Source organism: Hyperolius riggenbachi, chromosome 5 (genome assembly GCF_040937935.1).
Source record: "Hyperolius riggenbachi isolate aHypRig1 chromosome 5, aHypRig1.pri, whole genome shotgun sequence".
Taxonomy (NCBI): domain Eukaryota; kingdom Metazoa; phylum Chordata; class Amphibia; order Anura; family Hyperoliidae; genus Hyperolius; species Hyperolius riggenbachi.
Genome location: NC_090650.1, coordinates 285,316,207 through 285,335,060, shown reverse-complemented (window position 1 = coordinate 285,335,060; position 18,854 = coordinate 285,316,207). Strand labels below are relative to the sequence as shown.

General features: G+C 45.1%; 1 protein-coding gene across 3 annotated transcripts in view; it reads left to right on the top strand.

Annotated features, from left to right (window-relative positions):
- The window catches only part of ATP9B (ATPase phospholipid transporting 9B (putative)), a 409,962-nt gene that overhangs the window by 375,557 nt on the left and 15,551 nt on the right, over positions 1-18,854 (top strand). For all 3 annotated transcript variants that reach the window (XM_068237042.1, XM_068237043.1, XM_068237044.1), the window contains exons 21-24: positions 7,631-7,720; positions 11,144-11,288; positions 12,603-12,667; positions 14,174-14,329. In XM_068237042.1, coding sequence (XP_068093143.1) covers positions 7,631-7,720; positions 11,144-11,288; positions 12,603-12,667; positions 14,174-14,329 — 456 coding nt within the window. The remainder of the gene's footprint in view (positions 1-7,630; positions 7,721-11,143; positions 11,289-12,602; positions 12,668-14,173; positions 14,330-18,854) is intronic.

Genomic DNA, 18,854 nt, shown 5'->3' with positions numbered 1-18,854 from the left:
ATGAATATTAGAGAAATAATTATTGTTTTATACCTTTGCAGAAAAACTGCTCCATGGATAGGCTGATCCCCAGATCTTCTTACTAAAATACCAAAGTAGAAGTAGAGGATGATGGTCGGCACTGTTAACAAATGCTTTAATTACATTTCAGTGTAGTTGGTGACAAGCTGTACAAACAGTAGGCAGGAGTCACATACCATTCATTGCAGAGCGTGCAGTTGGGTGCAGGGGGATGAAAGTTAGCCTGTTTACTGTTTCGCGATCTCTCCCTTCTACCGAGGCTACCAAAGCCTCCGTAGAAGCGAGAGATCGCAAAACATCCAACAGGCTACCAAAGCCTCCGTAGAAGCGAGAGATTGCAAAACAGCCGTCAGGCTACCATAGCCTCCGTAGAAGTGAGAGATTGTGAAACGGCTGTCAGGCTCACCTTCATTCTCCTGCACCCACCTGCATGCTTTAAAATGAATGGTGTGTGACTCCTGCCTACTGTTTGTACAGCTTGTCACCAGTTGCACCAAGCTGTAATTAACGCATTTGTTAACAGTGACGACCATCATCCTCTACTTCTGCTTCATGCTTTCTCCATGTCTCATGTCTGAGCACGTTAAGCATGCTAGCAGACATGCAGCTTTAACAGCCAGCCTTTCTCCCCTCCTCGATCTTCCATATATGTGCCAGCTGTAGTGCTCATGTTTATTTCCCTCTTTTTCCATTAAAATACCGAAGTACCATATCGCAATAGAGAGCTAACCCTTTTTACATGTAGTGCAAGTCCCCTTGTCCCACCATGCAGAAGACGTATTGGAGAGTGTATATCTGTGTGGGTCTCGGGTGCTCCCTTTACGATGGAGAGGGCTGTCCTTGACCTATAGTTAGTATAATTGGAGGTGTAAGTTTGTGAATAAATTATACTCACAAAGGTAGGTTGCAATCCTGCAACCACCGTAAATGCCTGCGGAGAGATAACCGTCTCCGCTCGGTGTCCCGGACCCTCTGGATCTGGGTGGCCGCTCTCCTCCTATGGTCCTGGTCCCCAGTAGACAGTGTCCCCAGGGATAGGGGGGACACCTCAAAGAAGTGTTGAGTATACGAGTGCAGCACGTCGGTGCACTTGTATATTGGAGAGTGTGCTGTATGTATAATTCAAGTGGAAATGTGTAAAAGTTTAATTTTTATATTAACCTCAGGGGCGCTTTTAGGCATAGGCAGTACAGGCCATTGCCTAGAGTGCCATTGGTCCTGGGGGCGCCATGTTGCTCTATTAAGCCCTGTCCCCGAATGAAGCCCTGCCCCCAGACTAAGCCATGCCCCTGGGTGTTCTATCACTTGCTTCTGCTGCATCAGCTTAGTGTAAGCTGCAAGCAACTGCTACTGTGTCCCTCTGTGCCTTGTCCATCCTTCTTTCCCCCTTTGTGCCTCCTTCTGTCCCATTTGTGCCTGCTTCTGTCTCCTTGTGCCTCCTTCAGTCTCTTGTGCCTTGTCTGACCCCGTTTGTCCTTCTGTCTCCCTTTATACCGTCTTCTGTCTTCCTTTGTGCCTCCTTCTGTCTCCATGTTCCGCCTTCAGTCCCCCTGTGCCACCTCTGCCTCCTTCTGTGCCCCTTTGTGCCTCCTGTCCCACTTTGCCTCATGTCCCCTTGCGCCTCCTTATGTCCCCTTGTGCCTTTCTTTGTCCCCTTATCCTACCTCAGAGTGGTTCCTTCTTCGGTCCCACTCTGCCTCCTTCTGTCTCCATGTGCCTCTTCAGTCCCCATGCGCCTTCCTCTGCCCCCTGTGCCTCCTTCTGTGTCCCTTTGTGCCTTCTTCTGTTTCCCTGAGGCTCTGTCTGTCCCCCTGTGCCTCCTTACATCCCCCTCTGCCTTCTTCTGTACCCCTTTTGTGCCTCCTACTGTCTCCCTGTGCCTCCTTCTGCCCCCCTTTGTGCTTTATTCTGTCCCCCATTGTGCCTCCTTCTGCCCCCTGTGTGCCTCCTCCTTTCCTCCTGTGCCTCCTTCTTCCCCCCTTTGTGCCTCCTTCTGGCCCTCATGCTTTCTTCTGTCCCCCTATACCTCCCGATGCCCCTCTGTGTACCTCCTTCTGTCCTCCTTTGTGCCTCCTTCGTGTCCACCACTGTGCCCCCTTCTGTTCCCTTGTGCCTCCTTCTGTCCTCCATTGTGACGTCTTCTGACACTCGTGCCTCCCCCTGTCCCCCTGCTCGCCTAAAGTGCGGTGTGGGTGAAACGCTGCCCACATTACGCGTATTTTCTGGTGAAACGCTGCCGCATTTATGTGTATTTTCTGGTGAAACGCTGCTGCATTACGATTATTTTCTGGTAAAAAGCTTCCGCAATATGTGTTTTCTGGTGAACCACTGCCACATTACAATTATTTTGGGGTGAAATGCTGCTGCATTACGATTATTTTCATGGGGGGCACCACAGGTTTTCTCGCCTGGAGTGACAAAATGGCTAGAGGCACCCCTGTTAACCTATTTACTTCCTATGGTACCATAAGTCTCTACTTATTTGCAAAAATATTTGGTAAAGCCTACAAATTCCAATAAGCCAAGACTGAGAAATAATATTGGGTCTAATCAACTTAGAATAGATATTTTAGACAAATATAGACTGGGATGGACTTAATACCACCCCCATTGTCCCAAAATGTGTTTATTATCAACTCGGGTATAAAGCAGCCGAGGAGGTTGACTTAGGTCAAATCTCAATTTTAATGGTACTGGGAGATTCAAGTGAAATAAACAATTAAAACTGAAGAAAAGACTAGAGTGGCCAGTCCAAAAGTTGTCAGGTAGACGCATGAATGCAAGTCGGAGCAAGGACAGGTAAATCTACATGCTGCAGCACACTCCAACTTCAGCTCTGCATATGGGGGCCCCACTGTATATCACCCAGGGTATATCACCTGTGGATAAGCCGACCCCTCACTTTTTTTTCACAAAATGTGGGTGTCAAAACGTTGGCTTATCTGCAGCGATATATGGTACATCATGGAGAAATGGAAATACTAGGATATTCAAAGCTGGCTGATAGAAGCCAAAACGGTCCATTTCTAAGAAAATTAGGCAAAAGACAACTTTTTAAACAAAAGGTGTTTGCAAGAAATTGCTTTCATGTCATTGAGTGAATATGAAATCAAGTATTTGTGTAATTGCGCTAGAAAAAACGTTAAATATTTTGCAACATTCATAAATATCACATTGTGGTGTAGAATGTACAAATAAGTAAAACATTCACAAGACCACTGTGCAGTATCTGGTGGCTGGCACTGGTAAAATAGGTTCAGAAATCTCATTTTAAAGAAAAATACACAAGAAGCCACCACAGCCTTCATAGGTATCTGGAAACCGTGAGTGTCTAAAGCAGACAATAAAATCCCATTGGTCATTGTCATATTATGAACATATTTGCCTGATAGGTTGCTGTGAATATCACCTTCACATTTACACTTAGGCCCCGATTTATAAAAGTGTGGTCGGGAAAGTAAATCCGTGGGTGAAAACACCGCTTTCGGTATTTCAGACTTCTGGGTGGTCATTCATGAAAATGTTGCCAGCTGCGATAGCCGTGCGGAGATTTCCCGCTGTAGGCTAGCGTTAGGCTGTCGGTAGGCATGCGGAAACACAGAAGCTGGCAGAGTCCCTCTGTGCACTGCTCTCTCTGCTGCTGCTTGGGAGGTCTGTCCCATTCTGTTACATGTAATCCGCATCCTTATCGCTACATCCGAGCAATCGGTTTTTCCCGTCCGCATACCGCTTGCTCTAATCTTTATGAATGGACATTTTGTTACATTTGTTAAGATAATCACCGCACAAGGCAGTGATTTATCGCTCTGCTCGGGAATGTCAGCTTTTCATGCGGAAACAGCCTTTATGAATACACATTTTGCTAAGTGGTCGGTAAAGTCAGCTGTTTTCAGCATTTCCGCATTCGGGAATGCTTTATGAATTGAGGCCAAAGTGTGAATGGGACTTGGTATAGAACAGATGCATAAATAGAACTAAGTGAGTAACTGTTAATGTCTTTACTTAATAAATGCAAAGAAGAATAAAAATAAGCGGGAAAAAACAGAGGAAAACAAGAACATTTAACACAACCAGTAGCATGGGATTTTAGAAGTTAAAGTGTGTATGTGTGTTATGTGTTATGCTGGGAATACACGGTTCGTTTTGTAGCTGATTAGATGGTTCGATAGATCATTTCCGACAAATCCTATCTCCCTTTCGATTGTTTTGCTGCTCGATTTCTGATAGAAGTGAATGGAAAAAGATAAGAAAAACGAGAAGGTAAGAATCGAGAGCTGAAATCGAGCGGCAAAAACGCACGGCAGAAACAAACCTAGTATTCCCAGCATTAGGTAAGTGTCCTTTGTATAATATGGCAGCATCCATACCCGTCTGAGAACCAATGTCAAAGGAAATTGTAAGCAAAAAGTAATGTGTCTAGTTACTTACCTGGGGCTTTTTCTAGCCCCCTGAAGATTTCCTGTTCCTCGCGGTCATTCCGTGCTGCTCGTGTTCCCCAGTGTCACCCTCCAAATACTGCATATGCAGCTTTCTTCCGCGCCTCTCCTCCATTCCATTCCCACGACCAGGAGCGTTCTGCGCTTGTCCAGGAAATGATAATTGCTACTGCGCATGTGCAGAATGCTCCGGGCCATCGGAGTGCAATTGAAAAGGTGCATGGCTGGCGACTCGTCCGAGTCACCCAGCTTACAGAGGGGGACACCGGGGGAACAGAGCAGCATGGAATGATGGCAAGGGACTAGGAAGACTTCAGAGGGCTGGGAAAAGCTCCAGGTACGTAATTGGGCACATTACTTTTTGGTTTAGCAACCCCTTTAAACAATTCACACAAATGCCTTTTTTTCACATTGAGAAAAAAAACCTGACAGCAGTATTCCACGCACCGTGTGCATTTTCTTTATCTATTTCATTAACTACTGTGAAAAAATGTGCACATTTTTCTGCATACAAATACACATGGGCCCATATGCAATTAGCTGAGTTTTCTCCTAAGAGATCATTTTTTATCTTCAATTTAAAATAACGTTTCAGCACTTTGCAATTGAAAAAGTACCAACATACCAACAAGTAGGTGAAAAAGTACTACCAAAATTATTCAGAGTATTTTCTTGCTTCCTGGTGGTTTAAAATGTATTTTATTGACAAGTTTGAAACCCTCACCTAGGTGAAAACTCTGGAGAAAAAATGAATTGCATATGTGTGCATGCAGAAAAATACACACAGAAAACTGACAGACCTTAGGCTTGTTTTCCATGGGCAATTTTGCGCATTTAGGGCCTGATTCACAAAGCGGTGCTAACAGTTAGCACGCTGGTGAAAAGCCCTTTATCACGCCTAAACTCAGTTTAGGCATGATAAGAAGAAACTCGCGCGAATTTTCCGCGCGCAAACTTTTGCGCACGCAGGCACGCGCGCAGCACCCGGCACTTTGCGCGAAGCTCCCATTATGCCCTATGGGACTTTGCGTTCGCGCGGTAGCTTCGCGCGAGTTAGAGCACAAAGCGGTGATAACTTTGCTAGTGCAAAGGTTATCACGCCTAAAGTCTTTTAGGCTTGATAACTGAGTTATCACCGCTTTGTGAATCGAGCCCCAAGTGTCTGTTTTATTGCGCGTTACAACCACCATAGACCACTGGCACTTTCTGGCACTCCATGGTAATCAAACATGATTTGCAATTTTATGCAGCAAGGACTCTTTAAGTGCAGAGTTGCAAACAAATGCATACTTCTCCATTGGGAAGCATTATAGGTAATTTTTAATGTGTGTGGTCCCAGCCTTAGGGCTAAGTGTGGTGTTAGGGAAGGTCTATAGGTTATCTTTTGAGTTAAGCTTACTGAATGAGTTTAGATTAGTGCTATGTATACTGAAAACAGTTAGGCGTAGTAGAAGGGTTCATGTTAGTGTTAAATGTACTGAAACTATTAAAGTTAGAGCTGGACTACATTTTCTGTTATATACTCCTATGAATAAATAAGCAATACCTAAAAATACTGGTACCAATATTTTTTCAACCAAAACTGAATATATCAGCTGACTCTGTTCCCATATGCAGCAATAATGAGTGATGCACATCTTTCGTGCCACAATTGCATGGAGAGCTGCATGTTCCTATTCATGTACCTTAATGGGCCTTTACATGTACCACCACAAAATGTGACTATCAGGGCTTTTTTGTTTATTGCTTTGCACTATGAATGAGAACATGATGTGTGGAATGGAAGCCTGGGCAGCCGCCACCAGGTGGCAGTGCAGAGCAGTGTGTATGGCTCTGCACTACATTGTATGTGGACAGGCCCTGTTTAACCATCTTATACTGTATATATAAGATGTATTTATATAAGGTGTGAGTATATGTGCCTTCTACTGTATGCTGGTATTTCTGCATTCTCGGACTTTCCTATCTCTTTAATTCATACTTCATACAAGGTGTGCTATATAACTGTATAAGGTGTTTGTAAATTATTTCTTTTGTACAGCACCACAGAAGATGATGGTACTGTATAAAACAATAACATTTTTCAGTCTTACTGCACTTACGTGTGTGCGTGCGCGTGTGTGTGTGTGTGTGTGTGTGTGTGTGTGTGTGTGTGTGTGTGTGTGTGTTTTAATAGTTTTCAAGTAAAATGCATACTGTAGCTCTTGACAGGAACAGACTGTGGCTTGCTGTGCTAGTAAACCACAATTTCCAACATGTCTTCTAGTTGCTCCTCAGGATCTGTAAGGTGTGTCACAATCTGATATCAAACTGTGTCTGAAAAGCTATTGTACAGGTTTGAAATATAATTTAATTATAAACAGAGTCCTAACAATAACCAGCAGATGATCTACTAGCTCTATTTACTGTTGAGGTTACGTTTTTGTACAGCTGTATGATTGGCATAACTATACAAAAATGGAGACAGGAGCCGGGCACCATCCAGCAGTCCTTATTACCACAGATGCTGTTTACACACATATACATATCCACATGAATGGCGTGCAAACCGTGCTACAAACTGTGCAGGAGTGATAAGAGGAGGTTGGTGCAGGTTCCAAAGCAGCACAACAGCCGTTTTACGTGCCTACGAACGCTTGCTTAGCAGAGAACGTGAGCAAGTGTTTGTAGGCATGTGCAACAGCTGTTGTGCTGCTTTGGAAACTGCACTCACCTCCTCTTATCACTCCTGCACAGTTTGTAGCACGGTATGCCCGCCATACATGTGGACTGTATGTGTAAGCAACATCTGTGGTAATAAGGACTGCTGGATGTTGCCTGACTCCTTTCTCTGTTTCTACAGTGATTGCCTTACTGGTTGTTCCGGGCTGATAGCCGAGAGCACGTCCTGCTGCAACCACCAAGGTGCCGACTGCAGGGGTGAGTGCTATAGTTCCATTTCCTTTGATGCATTGAGACAAAGCTGACAATACCGATGCCAAACCTGTTGTGCCGCGCACTCTTCTCTCATATTGATCAGTGGCATAACTATGTTTGTTTGTATTTTATGTCTGTACCATATCATTGAATCATCTGTTTTACATATGGCACTCCTGTGTTTTGGGGACAGGTAAATTGTGTTTTGTTTTATTTAAAGATGAGTAGAGGTAAATTGTGTTCTGTTTTATTTGAAGGTGAGCAGTCGGAGTGAAGCTCATTTAGAACTGAATGCTTTTAGAAGAAAACATGATTGTGCCTTGGTAATAGCTGGGGATTCACTTGAGGTAAGATTATAAATAGACAACTTATACAGCTTATATGCATGCATTTAAATACTGTCCACAAACTTGCCTGATAGTTTGTCCTTCCTATATTGACCTTTTGTATTTCTTCCTCTGGCAGAGTATTAAAGATAATTTAGCTGATTCAGCTGATGGTGTAATGGTTAAGGGCTCTGCTTCTGACACAGGAGACCAGGGTTCGAATCTCGGCTCTGCCTGTTCAGTAAGCCAGCACTAATTCAGTAGGAGACCTTTGGCAAGTCTCCCTTACACTGCTACTGCCAATAGAGCGCGCCCTAGTGGCTGCTGCTCTGCTCTGGCGCTTTGAGTCCGCCAGGAGAAAAGCGCAATATAAATGTTATTTGTCTTGTCTTGTCTAAGATATGTGCTCAGAAAAAAATGCAGCAAAAGTGCAGCAGTTTTTTCAGAACAACCAGTCAGGTTTTGATTGGCTGCTCTGGAGAACTGATAAAACAAAGGTTCTGACTGGCTGTTCTGGGGAACTATTCCAAGTTTTGTCCAGCTTACTTTGTACTTGTGTTCATAGATCAGTAATTGCTGCTTATAAAGGTTGAGAGCATTAAAGCAGCAGGGACAGCCATACTATGCCAGGAAAAAAAACCAACACATATATATAAGTAGAGAGCTACTTCTACTACTTATACTTTACAGATGTATTGTACTGTCCACATTTTGATTTCAGTTAATTTTATATAGTAAATAAAAAGAAAATTCTGTTCCTGACATTTGCCATCTTGATTCCCTCTGACTGTATCCAATCCGAATGTAATTTCCTCCCTTACTTTTTGCTCCTAGAATCTGCCCTGTCATAGCTAGCTTGCTTGGAAAACATGTGAGCACAGCAAGATCAGATTTCAGCAGCTTCACGCTGAACTGCCCTCAGCCAACCAGTGGGAAGCAGGAATGTAGGAGGAGTGGTGACAAGCTTCCCTCTCACTGGTGATGGCAAAGTAGAGCCAGGCTGACTGAGATATTTATTGCAGCAGAAACATTTCTGAATACATTAGAGTGCTTGCAATACAGGGTACATTTCCAGGCTGCATGATGAACACAGTGCAGTGGGTAAATGGAATTTGATTTTGTGGCCAACAATCCCTCTTTAACAACCTTAAGGAAAGAATGTGTATACTGTATATAAGATAACAAGGTCTAGTTTTTTGTTTTATTGTTGTATTTTTGTTTTTCTTATTTTACAGTAAGCAACACTGAAATGTGTCTTTATTTCTATTTTTAATGCATTTTGTTACATTGTGCACAAATATTGTGGACACCTTGTATAAACACACACACACTTAAAGAGGAACTCCAGTGAAAATAATGTAATAAAAAAGTGCTTTATTTTTACAATAATTATGTATAAATGATTTAGTCAGTTACAGTGCCCACTGTAAAAGCTTTCCTCTCCCTGATTTACATTCTGACATTTATCTCATGGTGAAATTTTTACTGCTGGCAGGTGATGTCACTGGAAGTAGCTGCTGCTTGCTTTTTTGGCAGTTGAAAACAGCTGTAAACAACTATTTCCCACAATGCAACGAGATTCACAGACAGGAGACTGCAAGGAACATAGTCCTCACAGTTTCCTGTGAGAGGGGTTTCACCACAATATCAGCCATACAGACCTCCCCTCGTGATACGTTTGTGAAAAGGAATAGATTTCTCATGTAAAAGGGGGTATCAGCCTCTGATTGGGATGTAGTTCAATTCTTGGTCACGATTTCTCCTTAACTGCTTACCAACCGCTCCATGCCGATTGGCGTGAACACGGCGGCAGCTCCAGGACCACTCAACGCTGATTGACGTGAATGGCCTGGAATGGAGATTGCAGGGGAGCGCGCTCATCCCCGCTCTGATGACGGAGCTGCGTTCCGCCTTCAGCCTCCCAGCGGCGATCGCCACTCTGAGACTGTTAGAAGGCGAAACCGCTGATTGGCTGGCAGGGGAGGGAGTGTTACAAAATTAATTACAAAAATAAGCATTTTTTTATGTAAAGAGAAACTCCAACCTAGAATTGAACTTTATCCCAATCAGTAGCTGATACCCCCTTTTACATCAGAAATATAATGATTTTCACAAACAGACCATCAGGGGGCGCTGTATGACTGATTTTGTGCTGAAACCTCTCCCACAAGAAGCTCTGAGTACCGCGGTACTCTGGGCAAACTGCCACAATGTAACAATGTTCACAGACAGGAATTAGCTGTTTACAGCTGTCTCTAACAGCCAAAACAGCTAGGAGCAGCTACATAACCTGCCCACAGTAAAAATGTCACCATGTAATAAATGTCAGAATGTAAATCGGGGAGTGGAAAGATTTTACAATGAGCAAACACTGACTAAATCATTTATACATAATTATGGTAAAAAATAAAGGACTTTTTTTACTACATTATTTTCACCGGAGTTCCTCTTTAAAAACTAAAGTAACAAATATTTGCAAAAAATAAAAACATTAGGGGGAGCGATCAGACCCCACCAACAGAGAACTCTGTTGGTAGGGAGAAAAGGAGAAGGGGAATCACTTGTGTGCTGAGTTGTGCGGCCTCACAGCGAGGCCTTAAAGCTGCAGTGGCCTATTTTGCTAACAGTGGCCTGGTCACTAGGGGGGTTTAAGACCGCGGTCCTCAAGTGGTTAAGTAAGTAAGGATTTAGCAATTGAGATAATAATTAACACTAGAGGCTGATATTCATGATTTCTTTGCAACAATGTTAGTGATTGAAAGAGATGAGTAAAAGCAGCACTCCTTTACATTTTTTGTAGTTATGTTAAATACAATTTTCTCTTTTTAAAACAAATTATTTTTAAATATTCAACTTTATTTGAGCAAGAAGGTACCTCCATGATGCATTGCTTCGTGTCAGGCTGTTTAATATGCAAATAATTCCTTTATGTCATTAAAAAGCCAAGCGTATATCCAGAAGTGCTGGTTTACAGCACGCCTATATTTACATATTTTCTTTGTTTAAAGGTGCCATTACCTGAACTTTCATATCACAGTACCTGAAGCTATTCAAGTAATTTGGCCTCTACCACTTCATCGTTTCTAATTGCAATGTTTACTTCCGATAAAACGACTTTTTCTAACATATAACATAAACATTTTCCAAACAAATGATTATCCCTTTTTATAAAAAAAAATCCGATTGGACATGTTAGAAAAATGTTTATATTCAATTTTACAGAAAAATCAGATGAAATTATCTAATCGAAAAAATTGTACCATGTACCGGTATGTGCGCCATTAGTGTTATTATCACATATGACCAGCTTAGGATATAGTTTCATAAAATGTTGTATGACACCCGCAGCAGAAGGAATCCTTTTGGATGTGTCTTACAATGTAGTCTGTGCAGAGAAAATGTTGTAAAGTGCAGTAATTTGTCTGGTCTCTCTGATTTCTGTAGGTGTGTTTGAAGTATTATGAGCATGAATTTGTTGAGCTCGCCTACCAGTGTCCTGCTGTTGTGTGCTGCCGCTGTTCTCCAACACAGAAAGCTCAGATTGTAAAGCTTTTACAGCAACACACAGGAAAACGCACATGCGCTATAGGTGAGCAAACATTACTATTCTAATGCTGACATTTAGCATAATGTCCATTATGCCTTGTTACATGAACTTAGATGTGAAAGTAGTAGAAGGTACTGAAAATGTTTCAGAATTCTATCTTTTTTACCAGCAGATTATTGATGTTTTTGGCCATTAGTTCAAGTGAAAATTTTTGATTAGGGGTGATCACATTTCCTGGCTAGCTCAGCGAATTGAAAATGCAAGCTGAAGGTGTTGCATTGAAAGTATGCAACTTCAGTATATTGAATTAGCCTATAAATGATATCACAGGTTCTCTTTTTTTTTTTTTTACAATTTGCATGTATTAGCACATGATATGAAGGCATAAATACACCTAACCTTTTTATGTAAAATAGAGGTTCCAAGATTTTGATGGGGGGGGGGGGGGGGGGTGTTGGTCTAGCATGGAAGCCACACTAAACAAGTACTAAAATAAAACTATAGAAAAAATAAATTTTATACTCAACTTACATACAAGCCAATAAGCCAGTATGAGTCATATGTGGGGATAGTTACCTCTCCTCGTTCTTGGCAGCGATCTTCCCGTCTCCCATGCAGCTCTCTTTGCTAGATATCCAGGTTTCACGTTCTTCTCATCCCGGGAGCCACTTCCTGTTTCCCTTGCAGTTTTGTACTCAGCCACTAAAGGTCAGTAGCGAGTACAGATCTGCAAGGAAGATGGGAGGATGACTACTCAGAGATCAGGAGACACTGAAGCCTGACTCTCTAGCAAGTACAGAGGTGCACAGGAGACAGGAAGATGACCGTCTGGAACAAGTAGGAGAGATGTAGAGCTATATGTACACTGCACAGCACTCTGCTGAACATACATACACTGCATCATCACATACATAGACTCCGCTGAATAAACATACACTACACTATCACCTGCATACACTCCACAAGCATGCTTCACTCTGTATCACATGTACCACACACTGCACCACATACAGGGGGAAAGCACTATGCACTGCATACAAGGGGGAGACCTTGGGGGATCGGCTTAGCCATGGGTCACACATTATTAGGTTTTTTTCAGTGGCATAAGTTGGGGGGTGGCCTATACATGGGAAGGATTATACATGAGTATATATGGTAATTTACGGAATAGAATAAAATGCATCTGGGAAATGGTGGGTTTTCTAAGTGTTTGCTGGGAAGTGTATGGTAGATTTCTGCAATCAGTTAATGGGTTTGGATCCTAGTACACATGAACCTTCCCCTCAATTTCTAGTGATGTGACTTTGGAAAAGTAAATGTCCTCATTGTAAGAGAGTATTTATTATTATTTTGTAGGAGATGGAGGTAATGATGTAAGCATGATTCAAGCAGCTGACTGTGGGATTGGTATAGAGGGGAAGGTAAGACTGCATATTTTATTAAATTGCATGTTCACTCAAAACAAAATTCTTTGTTTTAGATGGAGGGGAGGGGGTTGGTTTTAGTATCCACCCAGTCTATTCTGTTCTGGTAGTAAAATGAATCCCAGTCAGTAAACTAAGCACATTTTTTTATCTTTAGTTTTTGGGAGAGGGAGATTCTTGTGAGGACATATGCACCTCTTTACTGTATCTGTTCAAGTTACTAGTTCAGAGAATTTACTTAAACTCGTTTACCTTTCATCTGAAACGAACCTTTCCCAGCCATAACTTCCAACTCTGACTCTCCTAATTGCCACCTAGCCAGTAACCCTAATCAGTACTCCTCTTCCTTTGTCCAATTCAACTTCAGTATTGTCCGCTTCAGACACCAGAACCAGCGACCTGAAACCATTAAATCGAGATCTGCTGATCACTCCCTCCAATCCTTGCAAACACTTATAACTATAAACTTGTAAACACAATAACTTTGGGCGCATGGCATATAAACTTCTTGGAAATGTGCACCAAATCCTCCTGCTTAGCCTGTGGGATGTGACTATGGTTAGCTGACCCACAATTAAGCATATTTTCAAATATAATACTTCTTCACAAAAGTCCTGCAAGGTCACACCAGTGATAGTACTCCCACCATTTGGGAAATACTGCTTTAGTATGTTACGGCCAGAACCCGAAGTTTGGCCACTTCTAGTTCTGGCCGGCCACTTCGGGTTCTGGCCGGCCAATTTGTGAAGTGGCCGCTGCGCTGCGGCCAATGTTAGAAATGGATTGTTTACTCTGATATTAATGTATCTTCTGGCCGCAGCGCAGCGGCCAAACGTATTAATTTGTTGCAATTAAGCCGGCGGCAATGTAACAATTCAAGCCGCCGGCTTTTTATCTGCCTCTCTCTACTTCTTCCCCCGCCTCTCTCTCCTCCCCCCGCCTCTCTCGCTCTCCTATGGGCAGCCGGCGGGGACACGAGTGTCCCCCCGGAGTCGTTCGTCGCGGCAGGGAACGTTCGTCGCGGCAGGGAAGCCTGCCGTTCTTGCAGAGCGGGTGCTGGCAGAAGCAATGTCTGCAGCCTCCCCGCTCTGCTGCCCCTGCTGTGACGAACGACTCTGGGGGACTCGCGTGTCCCCCGCCGGCTGGCCATAAGAGGAGAGAGAGAGAGGCAGATAAAAAGCCGGCGGCTTGAATTGTTACATTGCCGCCGGCTTAATTGCAACAAATTAACTAAGTGGTTATACGTTTGGCCGCTGCGCTGCGGCCAGAAGATACATTAATATCAGAGTAAACAATCCATTTCTAACATTGGGCGCAGCGCAGCGGCCACTTCGCAAATTGGCCGGCCAGAACCCGAAGTGGCCGGCCAGAACTAGAAGTGGCCAAACTTCGGGTTCTGGCCGTAACAAGTATATGTCATAATTTCAACAATGGCTTCCAAAACCACAGAAATTAGTAAAATTTGATTATTTTGATAGTAGTTGTTTTTTTTTCCCACTACAGGAAGGGAAGCAGGCTTCACTTGCTGCTGATTTTTCCATTACTCAGTTTAAGCACATTGGAAGACTTCTGATGGTACATGGGAGGAGCAGTTATAAACGATCCGCTGCACTAGGGCAGTTTGTCATCCACAGGGGCCTTATTATTTCTACTATGCAGGTAATACACGTTGTTTACATGCTGAATAATAAAAAGTGGTGCATTTACATTCATGTAATATTATTAAATATTATATTAAACACTGCTAATAACATCGTTTTTAGCATGCACTCATAAATAGAAATGGCCCAGGCGGTTCCCGGCGAACTTCCGGGGTCCGCGATCACGGAAAACCGTGAACTTTACCGGAAGTTCAAATTGCCCCCATAGTGCATCATGAGGGTCAACTTTGACCCTCTACATCACAGTCAGCAGGCACATTGTAGCCAATCAGGCTACACTCCCTCCTGGAGCCCCCCCCCCCCCTTATAAAAGGCAGGCAGCGCCAGCCATTTTACTCACTCGTGTGCCTGCAGTAATTAGAGAAGGGAAAGCTGCTGCAGACTCTCATGGGGATAGATTAGTTTGGCTCTTGTAGGCCTGTTAGCTTGCTCCTTGCTGGTGCTTATTGCTAAAAAAAAGCACCCCTCAACAGCTCATTTGAGAGCTAATCTTGTTCTTGTGATCTTTTATTTTTTTTTGTGTGTGTGTGTCCCACTGACACTTGTGTTGCATAAACAGCCTTGGTAATTCCTACTGTGTGTGCCACTGCCAGGCCTAGCACATTCAGTGACTACTACCTGTGTGTGTGACAGGTGCACATTGTAATACCAATCACTGCATATACCTACCTACCTGTTGTTCACAGTGCACCCACCTACCTACGTGAGCTGAGCGCACGCAGTGTCACTGTGCCTGTCCGGTACCTGTCTGTGTGTGACAGGTGCACATTGTTATACCCTCTGCATATACCTACCTGTTGTTCACTGTGCACCCACCCACCTACTTGAGTTGAGCACACGCAGTGTCACTGTGCCTGTCCGGTACCTGTCTGTGTACGACAGGTGCACATTGTAATACCCATCACTGCATATACCTACCTGTTGTTCACTTCAGTGCACCCACCTACTTATGTGAGCGCACGCAGTGTAACTGTGCCTGTCCGGTACATGTCTGTGTGTGACAGGTGCACATTGTAATACCCACTGCATATACCTACCTGTTGTTCTCTGTGCACCCACTTACCCATGTGAGCGCACGCAGTGTCACTGCCTGTCCGTTACCTGTCTGTGTGTGACAGGTGCACATATGTCTGAGTTAGGCGACACTATGGACCTAAGGGGTGAGGAGGACGATGATGAAGTACCTGCTGTTGATGCAGTTTTGGAGGTGTCTGATACAAGCAAAGCTTTGGAGGATGATTAGGATGATGATCCTGCCATGGATGCCATGTGGGGTCCTAAGAGACACGATAACCAAGGGAACAGTTCAGAGGGAGAGTCAGAGAGGAGTAGAAGGAGACGAGTTGCTGAAAGAAGTAGGGGGAGCTCGTCATCTGAAACAGCTGGTGGCAGTGTCCAGCGCCAGCCAACGTCAGCTGCTGATGCCACCATAGTGCCATCACCCCAGGGGGGCTCAGCGGTTTGGAAATTATTTTTGTGTGTCGTCCGTAGATCAGAGCAATGCCATCTGTTCTCTCTGCCTCCAAAAATTGAGCCTTGGAAAGGCCAACACCCACGTAGGGACAACTGCCTTACGACGGCACCTGCAGAAAAGGCACAAACTGCAATGGGAAGAGCACCTGAGCAAAAGCAGCACACAAAAGCAAAGCCACCCTCCTTCTCTTCCTCCTTCAGGTGCAGCATCTTCAGCCGCTTTCTCCCTTGCACCTTCACAGCCACCCTCCTCCACTCCACCTCTGCCCTTGAGCGGTTCCTGCTCCTCTGCCCACAGCAGCCAGGTGTCTGTGAAGGAAATCTTTGAGCGGAAGAAGCCAATTTCTGCCAGTCACCCCCTTGCTCGTCTTCTGACAGCTGGCTTGGCGGAACTGTTTGCTCGCCAGCTGTTACCATACCAGCTGGTGGACTCTGAGGCCTTCCGTAAATTTGTGGCCATTGGGACACCGCAGTGGAAGATACCAGGCCGCAATTATTTTTCTAAAAAGGCGATACCCAAACGGTACCGTGAAGTTGAGAGGCAAGTGGTGTCATCTCTGGCACACAGCGTTGGGTCAAGGGTCCACCTGACCACGGATGCCTGGTCTGGCAAGCACGGTCAGGGCAGGTACATTACTTACACAGCCCATTGGGTCAACCTGGTATCCGCTGACTAGCAGGGAGTACGTGGCTGTGCAGCGGACCAACTTGTGACACCTCCACGGCTTGCAGGCAGGCCTCCTGCCACCTCCTCTCCTTCTCCTCCTACTCCTCCTGCTACATCCTCTTCGCTATCGTCCTCCCCCTCCTCCTTGGCTGAGTGGCAGTTCAACTCTACTGGTGCTGGGATCTCCTCTCCACCTACACAGCCCCATCTCGCCAGGGCCTATGCTGCATGCCAGGTATGACGGTGTCATGCCATCTTAGACATGTCTTGCCTCAAATCGGAGAGTCACACTGGAGCAGCACTTCTCGCTGCTCTTAACAAACAGGTGGATCAGTGGCTGACCCCGCACCAGCTGGAGATCGGCAACATGGTGTGTGACAACGGCAGCAATCTCCTTTCTGCTTTGAATTTGGGAAAGCTGTCACATGTACCCTGCATGGCACATGTGCTGAATCTTGTCATTAAAAGATTTGTGTCAAAGTACCCAGGCTTAGAGGACGTCCTGAAGCACGCCAGGAAGTTGTGTGGGCATTTCAGGTGGTCTTACACAGCCATGGTACGATTTACGGACATTCAGCAGAGAAACAACTTGCCGGTGAGACGCTTGATATGTGATAGCCCAACTCGCTGGAATTCGACCCTGGTCATGTTTTCTCGCCTGCTAGAACAGGAGAAATCCGTCACCCAGTACCTGTACAATTAAAGTAAAATGACACAATCTGGGGAGATGGTGATGTTCTGGCCCAACAACTGGACACTGATGCGAAATGCATGCAGGCTCATGCGGCCGTTTGAGGAGGTGACCAACCTGGTGAGTTGCAGTGAAGGCACCATCAGCGACTTGATCCCGTACGCTTACTTCCTGGAGCGTGCCATGCGTAGAGTGGTGGAGGAGCGTGAACAGGAACAGTTACGGGAGGAACAGTTGTGGGAGCAATTTTCATCAGAACCAGATGTTTCCTCAACAACTGTGGCAGCACAGAGGGGGTAGGAGGTGGAAGAGGAGTCAGACTCGGATGATGAGGAAGGTGTTTCTTTGGTGGAGGAGGAGGAGGCAGTGGCAGAAGAACAACCGCAGCAGGCGTCACAGGGCTTGTGCTGCTCGACGTTCCCGTGCTATTGTTTGTGGCTGGGGGGAGCAGGAGGACTTACCTGATGTCACTGAGGAAGAGCAAGAGGAGATGGATAGTACGTCTGGATCCAACTTTGTGCAGATGGCGTATTTCATGCTGTCCAGCCTGTTGAGGGAGCCCCGTATAAAAAAACTCAAGGGGAATGAGCTGTACTTAATAGCCACGCTACTAGACCCTTGGTGTAGGCACAAAGTGGAGGAGATGTTTCCAAATCACCAGAAGGCAGAAAGGATGCAGCACTTGCAGAACAAGCTGGCAACTCTGCTTTACAATGTGTATCAGGGTGATGTCACAGCACAACGCAATAAAGGTACCACTGCCAATAAACCTTCTCCCATGTCCACGCAGGCAAGGACAGGACGCTCCAGCGATCTCATGGAGATGTTGGACATGCGGACATTCTTTAGTCCAACGCCTCGCCTTAGCCCTTCCGGATCCACCCTCCACCAACGCCTGGACCGGCAGGTAGCTGACTACCTGGCCTTACGTGTGGATGTAGATACTGTGAGCAGCAATTAACCCTTGGACTACTGGGTGTGCAGGCTTGACCTGTGGCCAGAGCTGTCCCAGTTTGCCATCCAACTTCTGTCTTGCCCTGCCTCAAGCGTCCTGTCAGAATGTCCTTCAGCGCAGCTGGAGGCATTGTCACTGAGAAGAGAAGTCGCCTAAGTCACAAAAGTGTTCAGTACCTCACCTTTATCAAAATGAATGAGGCATGGATCCCGGAGGGCTACTGCCTGCCCGAAGACTAAGTCAGTCCCCACACACAGCATCTCTGCCTGCACGCTGTGTGACTGGCTGCCTGCCCCAAGACTAAGTCGCTCCCCACACAGCACCTCTGCCCACAGGCCGCTTGACTGCCTTGTCCAACACCACCAACAGGGTTCAGGACTCCAGGCGGATTCCTGAATTTTTAAGGCCGCTATAATAATTTTTCTGGTGCGTGTACATGCCTGCCTAATTTTTCTGGCTGCACTGCAGCTGCATCAACAAAACAAAAGGCATGTACATGTGCCAATTCCCCTTCGTTATCATTACCTTGCCGCGGTGAAGGGGCTTGCGTATCACAATGAAGCAATGACCGCCTGCTATATGAGTGTCTCGGGGGTGGCACACCAAAGATGATAAGGTCATTGCTTCATTGTGGACAGACCAAATTTGATCAGCTGGACAGTCACTGTTCTGTCATTCAGCTACCTCAGCCCGACTATATGGGCTGGAAAGCCGCCATCACCAGCACTCTCGTCATG